Raw genomic sequence first — 16,736 nt, forward strand, 5'->3', positions numbered from 1 at the left:
AAGAGGGAGAGAGAAAGAAAGAGGCGAGAAGAGTGGAAAAAAGTTAAGATGAATGGTGGGGACGTAAATTGGAGATAAATTACAAAATCGTCTTGAATTCAGTCTGACTGAAGATGTTCGCATGAGTTAGTACTGAGCTCTGCACCTTGAAAGTTGAGCAATACACAATGAACAATGTTCATTGAACATTATAAATGCTTCTGCCATGATGCAACTCCATCTTCAGAAACTGTAGAATTCGATGAGAAATAATATCGCAACTTTGTTTCTGCATTTCACTCAATTTTACTAATTACAATCATCAGAATAAAATACAATTCTTTTTAAATAAAATTCAGTTCTGTATTCAGCGACACGTGATTAAATCAACAAAAAAAATGTTTCGTGTTAATTAAATCAATAATACATTTCTTAAATAAATCTGTTATATACAACAATGTTTAAAATCTTATCTAGCCTAAAAAATACATAACTCTACATAAACTCCTTATGACTAAATTTTAATCTCGAATTAATTATTTTGATGTTCGTTTTTTTTCTCTTTTTTTGGTGTTTTTAGTTTTTGTACTGCGATAGAGCCATTTCTCGTTCGTCCGCATCGAAATACCACACAGTAATTGCATATCTTGTTCGATGTGATGGCTGCACTTCATGCGGGTTACGTCGATCAGACCAAAAGAATATGATGCGGTCGAATTTCGGCTCGATATCTGCTACTCCCAGCCCATGTTCGGGGAATATTCTGAAAAAAGGAGAAATATTCAATGAATCTCAATACACGTTTAAAATGGTGGTCAATTTATAATGAAATTGATCAACAAATGCTTCTGATACTGAAAAGGAAAAATGTTTTGAATTCCATATTGAAGTATGCAGAATAACCAGATTCATAAATCAACATAAATTTGATGACGATTAACGGTGACACAACTGAACGTAAATCTTATAAGAAAAAAAAACAAACCTCAGTGAACCGCCACTCCGTAGAGCATCCCAATGAAGATTCAAATAATAAATTGCGGTAATCACGCGTCCATCGCGATTCGGGTTGTCCACGTGTAGTATGTAGTGGGAACCAGTTGGCGGGTAGCAAGCGACCATTGCCTGTAAAATATCCAAGAAAATTGTGTTAAAAATCATATCGGTTCATTGGAATATTGTTCTATCGACTGACACACCCACCTTAGTTCGTTCTCGTATCTTGTATTCGCCAAGCATGCCATTATCTTTCATTCGATTTGCGGATACTGTAAAAAAAAGACGATTCGATTGATAAGCAACGATGCGTGTTAGTGAATCAATACATGAAAAAAAGTTTGTTGACTTACTCACAACGGTGTCGATCTGAAATAGAAATGTCAAGAGACAAAAAAGGGGGATTTTAGTATGTTGTGGTCAAAAATATAAATAATAACTGGTATTTCATCTAAAAATAGCCCTATGTATTATAATACAAGCAGCTGCCGAAAAAGTAAATAAAATGACTTTATTGGCCTATCTGATGTTGAATTCATTTAGTCACGTAGGCACTATCATCAACTCTCATTCTCTTTTGGACATGCTTTCGCACAGAGTGTAAAATGTTGTGTGTTAATTGAATTCATTTTCACAGCCGAAACAAAAAAGAATCTCAAGAACACATGTCTGTGATCTAGCAAAACTCACTTGATTTATCAGAAATCCAATCGATTGGCAATGTTGTTCAGTACCTTTTACCCATGTTATCTTATCGCCGCGTATTGTTTTCACGTCGGCATCCGTATTCGATGCAACTTGCCCATTCTACAAAAACGATAACACAATCAGAACAACTGACCACTCATTTCGATTCACCTGGATTCGAATAAATGACACTTACTTGGAATAGGCCAGCCGCGTACAATCCATGGACTGAAATGAGATATAAAAGTAAATGAGATTAGAAACGGAAAACAACGTTTGCCACCGATGTAAACATCAAACATTGATTGATTATTACCTTCGTTCAGAATGCCCAATCCATATGTCATTCCTAGGAAATCATCAACCACACACATTCCGTACATATTCATATCACGAATAATCTGTTTGCATAAGCTATCATAGCGTAGCTCACTGAAAATTCAACAACAAGAATCATCAAAATGACTGTCCGAATCTGACTAACTCAACTGAATGTGTTTTTTTGTCTCTTGATGGAATTGTTCTAGATCAAATTATCATTACCTAGATGCCAAACTGTTCTCCATTAGATTGATATTCACTTGCATCGTATTCTCCGTAAAGCGTTTATATTGGTCTTGGTCTTTTTGCTGTGCATTCGTCGACTTTTTCACACCATTTGCATTGGTCGATGGCACAAGACTATTTGTCACTCCATTTTTGGTGGCCAATAATCGATCATGATTCTGCTGTGTTTCCACCGTCATCGTTGCGTCTGAAGATTCGTTTGATTGTTGTTCTATTGTGTAAAAACAAAATATTATTGGATTTTTCATTAAATACACTAGCACAAAATATCAATTGAATCTTGAATAAAATATGAAGTAACTCTCAATTGAACCACACACCATTTTCACCAAACTAAACACCATTTTTTTATTCAAGAAATTTCGAATATGTCTATGCATTTGCCACCGACAAAACAAAACGGTTAGACTTTTTTCTTTACTCACTTGTTGCTAAATTAGTTGCAAATTTTTTGCATTCAATTTTATGTACCCTCCAATCGACTTGTTGATGCACTTGCGAACAATAATAGACTGATTTACAGCGTGAACAACGTCTTAAACCATTCAATGAGCCACAAACTTTACAACAAATGATGAATTGCTCTGTGCTGCTACTCACACCGCTTGTATTGTATTCGCTAACGAAGCCAGTGGTGGACGTGATCGATGGCGGCATACTATTTTCATCCGTCATATTTACAAATACTATACACACGCACACACTCGTACGCTGTGTTTATGTATGAGTACGTTTTACGTTTGGGTCGTTGTATTGGTGACTTTTTTTTTTCTTGCTGCTGTTGATTTTGTGGTAGCCGTACAGCACCAAAACGGTTAAACATCTATATGATACAGTCGACTATAAAATGAAAGAGAAAATGTGTGTAGAAAGTAAATATTGAATAATTTTCGTGGGGATTAGGAAATTCATTGAAAGCAGACAGCTTTGACTTTGAGCATTGTACATGTGTGAGTGTGAGTGTATGTGTATATGTAGGATACACTCACACAGAGAAGAGCATAGCTAGACAATGCCACCAAAAATACGAGCGAAAATAGTGAAAAGAAATGAACACATACAACTGTGACAACCGAATTTTGTGTGTTGTTATATTTACTATTATTCGTAATCTATTCGAATCGGGAGTTGAGATTCCGCACGTAGGCACTTTTTCGACGATTCGGTCTCACACATTCAATAATAACAGCACCAACAAAAAAGCGAATAGAGTGCGATAACCGTGGCCAACAATAACAACAACAATGTGTCTACAGCTGATTTCTATTTGAAGTTTTTTTTCTCTCTCTTCGGTCTCTGTTAGTAAATGACTCTGTGAATGAAATCGATCGCTCGCTCGTTCATTGGTCTGAGGGTTTCAGTTGTATGGAAGTGCACATGCATAAACGACAACAACATCGACGACGATGACAACGTATATTTTTAGTAGTTGACATTTGTAGTTTTATCTTATACACAATTTACATTCCTTTTATCTTTTCATTCGCGTTGTTTTGTACTTACACACAACACATTCGATTTACGTCACTGGAAATTAACTCGACGTTTCGAAAATTGAACAAAAAAAAGAAGAAGAATTTATTAAACACGTATTCGCTGTCTCGGTTCACTTTCGGAATGAATCGTCGAACTTAATTGGTAACATTAAAGCGAATAAAAATAAACTCTTACACAAATTCGTCCGCTGCGCCTAATTTACACAACACCAATTATCCCAATGTGACTAATGGAGAACATTCATTTCGTGGTTGATGCGCAAATGTTCAATAACTTTTTTTTTTTTGGTTTGTTTTTGATTATCTCAATAAATATCATAAAATGTGGATAAACATTGTTTTCCCTTCTTTTTTTTCGCTAAGTGAGTTGTTTTACACAAATGAACATTTTAACGTTGTTTCTGGCTGGTCATGTTGACTCAGTGGGTATTTTTGGTGCATTTAAACAGATGCGTTACAGAAATATATAAATTTAAACGAAAATACGATCAAAGGTCACTCAAAAAAAAAATTGCACTAAATTTTCACTCTTGTTTCGGTTTCATTTCTCGTTTACCCATTCATTTTTTTTGGCTCACTTAAGTTGGTGGTGAAATTCTTTATCACACTTTTGCTTATTCACATCGAACAAAGACACTACGAACGAACCGTGTTCAGAACACAAACTGTGCGACTTATCTAAATAATGACAAATTTTCTCGTTTCAACTTGCAAATTTTCCACAGTATTTGTTTTTGTTTTATTTTCTTTTCTCTGTTTGACTTCTATTTTTTGCAATATTTTGATGACTGCAGAAATCTATAACCTTCGCTGTCAAAACAAATGAGTGCGTTCAATTGGTTCACGTTCAAAATATGATGCGTGCATTCAATGCAAAACGTTCAATCGTACACACGATTGTTCTAAAATATGAACGAAAATTTGAATTGAATTCAGTTGGAAAGAGAAACAGCGTTATTGCGATTTTTCAATGAATTTTGCAGCTTTTTGGACTTGTATTTATTGAGTCAAGTGCAAAGATATTCAGTTTTTGTGCGCCTTTTTCTATTTTCTTTTCCTAAAGTTGCATTCTTATCTAGAGTCACAGTATATGTGTGTGTATTTCCACAGACTTTCTATTTCATTAATTTCGATTTATTGCTCGAGGCATTATACCGTGCACGATTTGAATTTGGATGTAAACAATATAGTCAGCTTCAAACTTGATGAAACGTAAACACAAACTGCAACAGTGAATATTAACCGCAAATTAATTTAAAGGTTTTTTTGATATTATAAAGTCCCATTCTTGTGGAAAAACCCGAAAGGTGAAAGAACAAAAAATACGAAAAGATAACAACGAAAAAATACGAAGAGAATCAAATTTTAAAACAAAAAAGCTGTAAGAAGAAAAAGAAGAACTGAAAGAACGCAAAGAAAACACGCAATCACATTTCTCTCTAGAATAGTCGTTTATATTTGTACTTTGCAAGTTTAATTCGTTGTATTGTGAGTGTCATTTTGTTTAAAATATTTCAATACTATTTTCATTTACTTCAAAAAAAAAAATGTCAACAAATATAGTACACAGAAAATTGCTTAGAAACTAGCCACAATTTACTAGACAATAATATCAATATAACAGATAACAGCGCGATTAGATTTGTATTCTCTCTGGACGGCACTTGATTCCATTGATAAATTACACTGAATTAATAACTAATTTTAAGTTGATAAATAAAATTCTGCTTCAGAAACCTTCTCTGGCTTTGCGATACTGAATGCCTTTGGGTGTCTCATGGATGCACGGCACCTAAATGAAATGAAAACAAATAAACAATGCAAAAAATATCAACACAATATATATATGTGAAACCAATATGTGTGATGAGAGATAGAGAGCGAGAGAGACACTCGAGGAGTGTGTAAATAATGAGGAATACATAAAGAACATCGAACAATGACAGTGATTGAGATGTTCATGATGCGATATCGCTGCCATAACGCATGCATCGGTGGAAACACGTACCTGCACAATATTGAAATAGATAGATCCCATAAGCTGTGCAGCCGGTGTATCATCAAGTTTCTTCAAACAGTCGAACAGCATATCATCACACACGCAATGCGATCTAGACCAGTGAAGCCACAACACACACACACACAAAGCGGGCGAGAGAGAGATAGAGAACAATGAATGGTTTGGAATTTGCGATAATAAAAATGCCATAAAATCTACATCAGGTTATTAAATTGCTATCAAAATCAAAAGCTCAAGTGCTGTCTTATTGATTTCTGTCTGACGAACGAACAAACGAACGAGAGTGAGTGTGGCGGAATGTCGATGCTATTCACAAGTGGCTATATTGCCATGACCATAAATCACGTTTCCATTGGAACTAATTTCACTTTTTATTTTGATATACGCTTTTAATTGATACATTCGCATCTCGTTGCTGGTTTGTTACACCAAAAACATATCAGAATTGATTCTGCTTTTTTTTCTCTCTCTTCTGTTTACTCAACGAACTTTGCTGGTCGCTTTTGTTAATGCACACGCTTTTTAATACATAAATTGCCATTCATACTCACTTTGTATACAACGAATTGTTTGTGATGTTATATTTGGCTTCGTAGGCGCGGATTTTCACTGGACATAAATCGTGGGTTCTGAAAACCGATGCAACAAAAATAAAAATGTTGATTGTTTTTTTCAATAAAATTTTATGTGAAATTGTTCCTACCTACAACAGCTGTCCATATTCTCTTCAGTTCCTATATATAGAGATTAGAAAAATACAAAGAAAGATTTTTAGATATTAATAACAAAGATGGCATTCTTAACCTGATGATAAACCACAAAGTTAATCTAAGCATATTGGAAAAGAAAACGCAATGACAAAAGGACACGTTGCTTTTGTTACGGCTATTTATAGAGAACGTCACTTTGTTCGATTGCCAGGTCTTAATACGACAAGTGTTCAGGGGAAATCGATCGCATAAATTATAAATGACGAGCGGCTGGACAGCATTGACGGTCGTTTCGGGTGTTTCGGGTGTTTCGGGTGAGTGAGTGAGTGAGTGTGGGAAAATAATTGACTGATAAGTGAGTCAACAGGATGTGAGAAGGACACAATATTATTCACATCGGTCTTATTACTTTTTCGGCAGAGACATATTTAATGGCACTTTTCTTCTTCTGTTGTTGAATTGAATGAATGAATGACACAATCAATTTCACTTTGTGCGGTTTTTTTACTACATTCATCAGTACAATTACTTTTATTGTATTTTCACTAATCGATTCTATTGTCATGCAAAAAAAAACGAAGAAATTTTTTCCAACAAATATTCAGATGGAGGGCAACAAAGAGCAGCGTGACGAAAATCACTCACCTAAATCGTTATACGTTGTTGCTATATCACCAGTGCCGCACCATTTTGTCCCCGGTATAATTCCACTGAACACCGAGAATGGATTGTTTTTTCCAAATGCAAACGTTTTGCTGGTATCCTCATCACTCGCGGGATGCGTATTACGGCGTTGATTACGTTTCACATTCTGGTTTTCAACAATATCACATTGGTTCATGAGGTTCAGCATGTCAGTGAATTGGATTTCCAACGGTCGGTTTATTTTCGATAGTTGTTTGAGCAATTTTTTCCCGGCACTTTCATTGCTGCGAATGAACAGAGATAGAGGCAGAAACAGAGCGAGAGAGAGAGAGAGAGAAAAGCAAACGGTTGGAATTCGGTATTGGAATGTATTTCAATGGGTCGAGTAGAAATCCCATCATGGGATCTGTCCAGCTGTGCGTGAAATTGCTTCAATAAAAAAAGGAGAGAAACACTCACTAAATTTCAATTAGTTCACAGCCTATTAACAGCTTTTCAGGGCCAAGTTCAACTGTAAATAGAGAAGAAGCGAAAAGAATGTGATATTATTTTTATACAGGCATTAAAACGATGATTGATATTGATTTGAACTTGGTGCACAGTGCACATTCATTTGGTCGATAGCAACGAAAAATCTTACTCGATATTGATTTTGTGTGTATATGTCGGGGAACTTTTGCTTAAATGCTAACGTCAATGCTATCAAATGATGTATTCATGAAAGTAAATCGATATCAAATACACTCATCTTTGACACTATCATGTATAGACAAGTCTTATGCATTTATAGGGACAGAGATAGAGAATGAACTCACCTATTGCCACGGTTTGGTCATGATAATAAATCATTAAGAGTGAATCGTTTTGCTGGCGAATACCGCTATACGTGGGGCAGGCAATGGCAAAATCGAAAAATATAGATATTAGAGATACGATTTGTGTATTTTTTCTTCTTCTAAAGTTCTATAAGAATCAAGCTATTATATCAGCAATTGATTCCGGTGGAAATTGATGCAATTTGTTTTCATTGAAATGAATATATATGTGAGATAGAATGAATATGTATATTCTATTCTCTGTCCATACCTGTAGCCTTTCATTTGTGCAGCATGCTTGCGACCGACATAATCTTGTGTGAACGATGTAAATGAAGGCAACGATGGCGTCAGTGAAAATGAGGGCTTTGCAACGGTACTGGCTAAAATTGCAAATAAACCGCACGCCAATATCGAATGATAGGCAAAATGCCGCTTCACATTCATCATCATGTTATGCAATTTTCGTTTGGTTCGATGATAGTATTGCTGTAAACGCTCTTGGCAATTGGCTTTATGTTATTCGCACGTGCTCATCACTTTTTTTACCAACACTGAAATCACTTTATTTACATTCATTTATATGAATTTTGGCTTGGTTTTTATTTTGTTTGATTTTTTCTTTTATAGTTTCACTTAAGCTTTTTATCGAGCTCTTTCTGTATCTCTCTCTCTCTCTCTCTCTGAACTGTGTGTTGAGTGACGAATATCCAATTGTAAATTGAGGACAATGAAATCGACATTAAACGTTGTTGTCCATATCAATACTGTGGTTGGCGGCTATCCATCCTTTATGGCCAGTAGCGTGCTCAATATCCTAGAAGCAGAAAAACAACGTCGAATGGTTAAAAATAAAATGGTTTTCTTGTTTGTGTATGCGATGAGGAGAAACTTCGTCAACAACGAAGGCGACAACGATTTCCATCTATATTCGGTGGTTGCTTTGTGTAGTGGCAAATGGCAATTTTTTAAATGTCATTTCAATTATTCAAATTTTCATTTCTCACCGTCATCTCTCTCGCTCTCGCTCTCTATTGTTTGTGCATTGAGTAACATATGATTTGGTTCACATAATGGTATGATAACGTAGCGCATAACCATGACAACGCCACAAAAATTTTCTATTTCGTATGACGAGAACCCATCACCACATTGATATGAAAGGGAAAATCATATGTAGTCAATGTTGTTCGATGAGAAAGTTGTTTCGTTAGAAAAGTTGCTTAATGTCGACTAATTCAAAGACACATTTCCCGAGCAGGGGAAACGCTCTCGATGGAAAAAAGGACAATGCGATTGCTTCGAGCTTGATGGTGTTGGAGGCAACCACATAGCATGTGGAAACATTATAAATTCATTGTTTTGGCTCAATGGCAGTCTTGTGTGCTTACTTTGGATGACATTTAAAAAAATGTAAATCCTCTTGATCGAATTTCCCATAAAAGCTGCGACGTGTTTACACCATCAACAACCGCTCCTTCCTGAACATTGACGTCATTTGGTGCTACAACAACAATTTGGAATCGTTATTCGTTTATATTGTCACAATATTTGCATGATGATGTGTTTACAGAGAAACTCTTGACGACTTTTCGCAAATCGAAACTTCGCTTCAATAAAATTCGATGTATCGATTTATTCGAATCGACAAATTGAAACACTTTTTTTTACATCATCATTAAATTGTATTCAACATGTGTGTTTCATCCAATTTTTTTCTTTTCGTTCTGATTCAGCCTCAATTGAATGTGCTAAGTAAGTGAGCAGCAATAAAGTTCAATTGCTTAGGTGGGACAATCTACGATGCGAATTTAAAATGACGATAATGATTTAACAAACATTTCCAGAGGGAATTTGCACACAATGTGCCCCAGAAATAAATGCTTGGTCACATCAACTATTTTTTTTCTCTCGCTCTAATGCTGTAATTACATATTAGCTCATAATCGTCAGTCATCACGCTAAACTTGCTAGATTGCTACTAAAGACAGACAATCATTCAAAGAGCTGCGACTCAAAACACAAAACTTGTTGATCGTTTATTACGGCATTCATATGCTACAAAAAAAAAGATTATCATTGTCGATGTAAAAATATTGACACATTTTTTATATGCCGGCATTACGAAACGGTATAAGCGTTGCTGCTGGTGTATTCCATACACATAGGTCGGTGTGTTAGATTGTGCCGGTGATAACTTTAACATCGATTGATGTGTGAAATGAGCAAAACACGTTTTTGATTCAGTTTTTCATCAAATAGAAATTATAGCGGAAACGCAAAGGGCTTGCCACACACAAACACTCTCTTTGGATAAATCGAATCTTAGAAAAAATGGTAAAATTTTAAAAGGAAAAAAATCACGACTTTATTCCTATTAATTTTTCCATGGAATTCAAATCAAATGATATAGATTCACTGTAGGAATTGACATATACGTATTGATTGTGGGATGAGACAAAAATTTCATTTACAACCTTGAGATGTGCACTTTATTCCGTAAGAAGGAGAAAACATTACTTTAACTTCATGGATGAACGACCTCTTTGATTGGTGCTCTATTTAAATCCTACAGTGAAATAATATAGGTATGGCCTTTGATGAAGAGATGCTTGACTGTCTATGTCGTGATACCAGTGCGTAATTTATGTAACACCGAAATTTCCATTTTCCATCGGTTGGTTTCAGACGAAATTAACTTAAGAGCCAAATTACGACTTTTGATCCGATTTATGCACGGCACATTTTCATATTTTTAATGACTTTTCCATGCTGATTTGAATGAGTCTTTAACAAGAAACCGCCAACAAGCATTACATTCCGAATACAAAGTGAATAAAAGAATGAAAAATGTATTAAAATGGAGCACTTTGTGTCTTCAGTGAAGACTCACTGTCTTTATTGAGTTATATTCATCTTTCCAGCAACTTCCATAGACATCTTTTCTTATATTGGCTAATTGAATTTATTTTGGAATAAAGGTCTCTTGCAAAAACTTTGTAATTGACTCGTAAATATTGCGTTAGAAGTCTTAGATCTTGTCTTTTCTCATTTTTTTCGGCCGTTGTTGTAATAAACAACAAAAGCTTCAAAGTATTTAATGAAGTCGAATGAAAGAAAAAAAAGCGTTATTGAAACGCAATTAAATTGGAATAGCGTTGCATTGCTTTGCGTGTTGTGCACAGCCACCATTTAAATATCAAACCAATTAATTTTCATTTCCGTTGGGAAAAAACTCAAACAATACGAATAATGAGTTAATGCGAATTAATAAAGCGTCACACTGTTGTTAAATGGTTGACCAGCTGCAATTTTCCTGGTGATTTTGAGTTGAGTAGGGGAAAAAAGGGCGAGTCAAAATCGAGTTAACGGAAAAAACTAATAGAAACTTAATTCAAATCATTGGTCAATCAATGAGTTATGTAAGTTTTGGATGAAATTTTTTTGTTTATTCATAAAACTCAACACTCACTCTCAAACAACACATACACACACACACGAACAATTTATTGATACACTTTCGCTTGATTTTTCGAGAGATTGAGTGCTGCAAACGCTGAGAAGAGAGAAATAAAACTGTTGAAAATATTTACGGTAACCCTACTTAAAAAGGAAAATCAAAGATTCGTGAAATGCTTTAGCGTGACGAATTATGATGAAGATAAAGCAATGTGTGTGTGTGTATTTGTGCTTGTTTGTCGTCGTCATTATGGTCGACGTCGTTGTTGTTGTCGTCGCATCTTTGGCGATGGGAGTTTTTTTTTCATTCGTTGTGCTACGTAAAAATGACAACAATCAAAAGTCGGTCAAATCACAACGTCAACCGTGTTGCCCGAATTCGCTGACGCTTGTTCATGTTGTTTGTTCAGACTGTTTGTTTTTTCGAGAACTCGACAACATTTTATTCGCAGTTTCATTCACGTAATGCACGTTCTCAGCACAGTTTTATCGGAGTCAAAAGTGAAACTGAAATTTAATGGTTCATCGGGTCCGCGTACATTACGGGTGCATTCACTCGATACATGTGACTAATTTCCGGTTGTGGCATTGAATGTGTTAAAGAAAGTCAAAATAAATTAATAATAGGTTTTTATTGGCTCATTTACAGAACCGGTTTGTCGAACTGCTCGACGATCTCGCCACTTTGCACACATGTATATATCAATTCCATTGCATCAAAATGAAAAACTTTTGCCCAACAACAAAAAATCGACCATGAAGCGTTTAAAATAAAACACGACTCCAGTTGTTCAACTCTGATTTATCTCGAACTTTCGCTGTTTCTTGACGTTGTTAAGTTTTTTTTTTTTTCATTTAATATATCGTTGGGTCAAACTACCGAATCATTTTTACGTAGATTATCGGAAATGCGGAAAGATCGTGGTCAATTGTTTTTGTAAGCGTACTATTCTTATTGTCGTCATAGGCAAGCATTTGCCAAAGGATGGAAACATGCATGGAAGCATAACACACTAATGAATTCTAAATTTATATCATTTAATTGAACGATTCATGTTCAATGACCATAAATCCGAATGATATGACAAAATTATCAACGTTTGTAAAATCTCGAGTGGCTGTTTTTTCTTGAATCCATCAGGTGGGCGTTTCATTAAAAGATGCAAATCATTCTGTGGATTTTCCTATGCTATTTCAAAGAAGATTATTCAAAACATTATTTTCCACTTTGCACAAATTAAATGACGATAATGGGTTTGGTATGAAAAAAAATGAATCGCTTGCGGCAGAAGCAGCAAAAACACAGAAATCAAGTGATGCGTAATCAAAACGAGCAAACTTATGTCATAAGCAGACGATGTCGATTTGTTTTTTTTTCGTTCGTTTTAAATAAAATGCTGAAATTGTTTTGCATGTCGCGCAGAGTTTAAGCCACACAATAAATAAAATGGTCATCACAATGAATGAAATGACACTTACGCACATCGGTTTGACGTCGTGCCGAGCAATTTAATTGAATATCAATTGAATCAGATGGAATGTTTGTTATTCACTGTGTGTTTTTTATGCTGTAGCTGTGTCATTGTATTTTAATCAATATGTATTACATGGGCTAAATAGTGTGGCGTCTCTTCGATTTATTTGCTTTGCTTCGCAAATAGAGAGACAGAGAGAGAGAAAAAAAAGAGATGTAAAGTATTGCCGTAACAGGAAAAATAGGTATTTGTAACTATTATATCTAGGTAAAATACACTGTAAATGAGCAAACCGGTACAGTTAATTTCCACAGAAAAAAACCAACTCTTCAATCAATGCAATTTCAAAACGGACACATTTATTCCGAAACATAAATGGCAACTGCCATTGGCATTTGTAAAAATGATGAAAAAGAAGCAGAAAAATCTCAGAAAAATCAGACTATAGCTCAAAAAAAAATATTGGACCATCGAATCCAATGGAGTGTGGTGTGCGCATTTTGATTAAAACACATTTCTATTTTAATACAATTGATGGACTCATTCACATGGTTTGGTTGAAAGAAGGCGCAGTTGCACGATTAACACACAATAGAAATAAAAAAAAACAAATATCGTCTACACACATATATATATTCCATACACTGCTTTGCAAAATCTGGGCACTTTCTAATTTTTCTACCGTATCTCATTTTCTTTTGTCGTTTTTTGCTCTTTCTTTCCACGAAATCGGTTTAGCGAAATGTTTGTCGGGCAACAATGACAAAAATTTACTCTTTTTTTCGTCACAATGCATAGAAGAAGCTATAAAAACTGTCCAGTTCACTTTTAACCGTACAAAAGTTTTTTAATTCACTTTAAACTTGCCGTTATTAAATATTTGAATTGTTTTATTTGAAAAAAAAGATAAAACATTTACTTGATCAAAAACTATTGTCCCAAGTTTTGTGTAAACAATGAGTAACAACAACCTTCACCAAAGGTTTGATTGATTTGTTGTTCGTTGCAGATCGAGAGAAGCACCACCGAACAAAATGTACACAGAAAAACTTTTAATGATAGTTTCTATGGATTTTATGTCTCTTATGCTTCGTTTAAGTACAGCAATAAGTGACGCACAAATTTAATCATATTCAAAGTTTTCGCCTTGATCAACAACAACAAAAAAAGAGAAGAAGAAATGAATTGATTTGTGTATTGGATGCTTGAATGCTTACCAATTTGACGCTACTTATGTGTAGTCGCTGTCACTTAATGCACAACTTAAAACAAAATAACAACGCACATCAATTTTAAACGACCTGAAGATGCGGTTTTTTCGTCTGCACCGTATGTTATGCTGTGTGTTGTGTTGTGTCTGTTTTCTGGTTGTATTGCTTCGCTTTGCCTTCATCGGTCTTCAATCGGTGTGCTGTGTGTCTCTCGATTCACTTCAAAAGCGTTTCGAATGAGCTGCAACAATATGTATGCTAGTGTATGTGTGGTGCACACAACACACGTGCTGTATCGCTCTTGTAAACGATAACTTTCCGTTCGTTCGGTGAAACTTCATGCCAATGTGCTGGTTCGCTTTTTATTCTCTCTATAGTTTTGCTTTACATATTTCGTAGCTTTGTGCTTGTTTTATATATCATCGTCAACTTCGTCGTCGTCGTCGTCACGATGGCTGTAGTTTTTAATATCTTTTTTCCGCTGCTGTTGTGTGTGTGTGTGTGGAATAAAAAAACCGTCGAGGTAAAACAGAAAATATGACAAAAAGTAGTACGAATCGAAACGATGTGCACGTTTCATCGCCAGTGCTGTTCGCTACGTGCGAAAGAAACTTTGGTAACTACCTGTTGTGTGCGAATCGATGTTCACATTTTCATTGCTGCATGATATCGTTTCATTCACATCGAATAGCATTGAAACAATTAGCATTTTTTTCCCCTCTTCGATTTCAGACTCGCTCAGATTCACACTTTATCACAGGTATTCAGCTTCGTGCTGAGCGAATTACTTGAACGCGATAGAAATTAATACCGAGACACACAGCGAGCGAGAAGATGAAGAAGTAAAAAAAAACTCAAGTAATAAACGACAAATTAATGTTGCACACAGCAGTTTGTTTCGATTGTTTTTGTCATTAGTTTCAACGAGACTTTAATTAACTCTCGGATTCACATTCAGCTGCCGTCATAATTTCTGTTTTTGCTGCTGCTGCTAATCTCTGTCTCGTTCTTCTTTTTTTTTCATTCGTAAAACTTTTTTACTTTTGATTAACTCAATAAAAATGATTCTTTGTAAATTGCATTAACAGCAATCGCACTTAATCCGAATTAAGTGGGAATAATGAAACAAAGAATTAGTCAAGTTTTACCCTTTAACTACCTACTGTTCGAAGCGAGATTTGAAGTGTGAGTTGATTGTGTGCATGTGCTATGCTATCCGCTTCTGACCATGGACTGCAGAAGAGCTGAATTAAAGCTTGAATTTATTGTATCAATTCGAGTTCAATTGTACGGCACAAACAGAATATTAATCGCACGTTGCTTCGCTATATGTTGCTCTGCAAATTGTTGAGGTGGTGGTGGTCGTGATGAATATTTGACTACATGCTGTTGTGTATTTACGTTTCGTGTCGAGGCTGTTCGGAAATCGCATTACAAATTCATATAATGAAAAAATGCTTATGCAAAATAGTTTTTTTTTCTGCTGAAGAACCCCCCTTACCTTTAACAGCACAAATGAGACCATGTTATCGCATCAATTCTCTTTCACAATCTTAGCAGGGAACATTGTGACGCGTATTATTTATAATACGGACTCGTATTCCGTTCTTCATCACACTGGAACACCAGTCACATAAATTCTATTCCGACTTAGATTAAAGCTGCAAATAGTTTAAGAGCTATTCAACCGAATATTTTGTCGCATTCCTTACAATGCGCTCATAATTCCATTTGTCGTGTTCCGTTCCACATTCACATCAGCGCTGGTATAATAATGATTGCAGGGGAAAAAAAACGTTGTTTTCATTATTTTAGTCGTTTTCTTCGAATGAATATTTTATGGGCCATGCGATGAGTTTCACTTTCATTCAGTATTCCCAATTTGCAATTGTGCTGGTGTTTGTGTGTATACTTAATGCCAAAATCACGATCCATCGCTCGAAATTCGGATGTAAACATTGACTTTTGTCATGCTAAAAATAAATCACATTCAAAAGCCGTTTCGATGCAAATGAACTTCGATTACGTAATCAGTCACCTTTTGCAAGACTCCGTTGATAAGAATAATCTTTAATAATGAGTTTCACTCGTCCATGTTAATGGCATCAAACGGCAATTCATTCCCTGGACAATTGGATTATCATTATCATTTTAATGAAACAGATTTACAGCAGCGGGCGTTAAGGGGAATACATATAGCCAAAATATGAAACTGACACTTTGCATTCAATTTGCGAATAAATTTATTGTATACAAAATATGCTATTGCGTGCAAGTCGAATTAAGGAATGTATTACGTCAAGTCAACTTCGCATAATCTCAATTTCGGAGTATTTCATTTTCCAAATCGATAGGACGTCCTTTAAAATTGCGTAGTACATTCAAACATTATCACCGTAGAAGTCAAATGTAGACATTATGGTGTGTTTCATGAAATCCAAAGTTATTTTTACTTGAATCTCAGTAAAATCAATGCCTCCGCTTAAGATTTCAAATAATATCCGCTCATAATTGGTTTCATCAACTTTTTTAAAGCCAGTGATTGAACATGCGTTTGAGCTTCACCTTTCTAAAAATGGATTTCATAATTATTACGCATTTGAAATGATTTTACCTCATCCTTGAAAATGTGAATCTCATTTCTGCTGAACTAGAGCCCGGATCAACTTCAATCCA

General features: G+C 35.3%; 3 protein-coding genes across 7 annotated transcripts in view; 1 reads left to right on the forward strand and 2 right to left on the reverse strand.

Annotated features, from left to right (window-relative positions):
* LOC129565750 (transmembrane protein 192-like) overlaps positions 1-16,736 on the forward strand; it is a 147,365-nt gene that overhangs the window by 110,025 nt on the left and 20,604 nt on the right. The gene's annotated exons all lie outside the window — the stretch shown is intronic.
* LOC129565748 (egl nine homolog 1) lies at positions 262-4,540 on the reverse strand. Of its 3 annotated transcripts, XM_055440953.1 has the most exons (11): positions 3,901-4,519; positions 3,733-3,756; positions 2,655-3,069; positions 2,206-2,440; positions 1,979-2,094; positions 1,859-1,890; positions 1,666-1,782; positions 1,329-1,344; positions 1,183-1,247; positions 965-1,104; positions 262-742 (listed from the first exon to the last, which is right to left on the reverse strand). In XM_055440953.1, exons 3-11 carry the CDS (start codon positions 2,902-2,904, stop codon positions 556-558), a joined length of 1,158 nt encoding a protein of 385 aa, XP_055296928.1. In that variant the 5' UTR covers positions 2,905-3,069; positions 3,733-3,756; positions 3,901-4,519; the 3' UTR covers positions 262-555. The 3 variants fall into 3 exon arrangements, with proteins under 3 accessions (XP_055296928.1, XP_055296927.1, XP_055296929.1); XM_055440952.1 differs by lacking the exon at positions 3,733-3,756 and having other exon boundaries at positions 3,901-4,540; XM_055440954.1 differs by lacking the exons at positions 3,733-3,756; positions 3,901-4,519 and having other exon boundaries at positions 2,550-2,689.
* LOC129565749 (uncharacterized) lies at positions 5,158-16,028 on the reverse strand. 3 transcript variants are annotated; one of them, XM_055440956.1, is made up of 11 exons: positions 15,562-16,028; positions 14,685-15,475; positions 14,067-14,544; positions 8,187-8,732; positions 7,916-7,980; positions 7,560-7,611; positions 7,101-7,384; positions 6,449-6,479; positions 6,297-6,374; positions 5,734-5,836; positions 5,158-5,517 (listed from the first exon to the last, which is right to left on the reverse strand). In XM_055440956.1, the coding sequence occupies exons 4-11, from the start codon at positions 8,366-8,368 to the stop codon at positions 5,455-5,457; spliced, it is 858 nt and encodes a 285-aa protein (XP_055296931.1). In that variant the 5' UTR covers positions 8,369-8,732; positions 14,067-14,544; positions 14,685-15,475; positions 15,562-16,028; the 3' UTR covers positions 5,158-5,454. The 3 variants fall into 3 exon arrangements, with proteins under 3 accessions (XP_055296931.1, XP_055296932.1, XP_055296933.1); XM_055440957.1 differs by lacking the exon at positions 15,562-16,028 and having other exon boundaries at positions 9,307-14,544; positions 14,685-15,005; XM_055440958.1 differs by lacking the exons at positions 14,067-14,544; positions 14,685-15,475; positions 15,562-16,028 and adding an exon at positions 11,388-11,733.

The sequence above is a fragment of the Sitodiplosis mosellana genome, unplaced genomic scaffold, assembly GCF_009176505.1.
Source record: "Sitodiplosis mosellana isolate CC-2019 unplaced genomic scaffold, AAFC_SMos_1.0 Smas_scaffold_3, whole genome shotgun sequence".
Lineage (NCBI taxonomy): Eukaryota > Metazoa > Arthropoda > Insecta > Diptera > Cecidomyiidae > Sitodiplosis > Sitodiplosis mosellana.

Coding starts and splice junctions, on each gene's coding strand:
- LOC129565748 (XM_055440952.1), bottom strand. CDS start 2,904: ATGACGGATGAAAATAGTATGCCGCCATCGATCACGTCCACCACTGGC. Junction 2,441..2,654: donor TGCAACTAATTTAGCAACAA/GTGAGTAAAGAA, acceptor TTTACACAATAG/AACAACAATCAAACGAATCT. Junction 1,105..1,182: donor AGATACGAGAACGAACTAAG/GTGGGTGTGTCA, acceptor GATATTTTACAG/GCAATGGTCGCTTGCTACCC.
- LOC129565749 (XM_055440956.1), bottom strand. CDS start 8,368: ATGATGATGAATGTGAAGCGGCATTTTGCCTATCATTCGATATTGGCG. Junction 7,612..7,915: donor TGACCAAACCGTGGCAATAG/GTGAGTTCATTC, acceptor CTCTATTTACAG/TTGAACTTGGCCCTGAAAAG. Junction 5,518..5,733: donor TCTATTTCAATATTGTGCAG/GTACGTGTTTCC, acceptor CATTTCATTTAG/GTGCCGTGCATCCATGAGAC.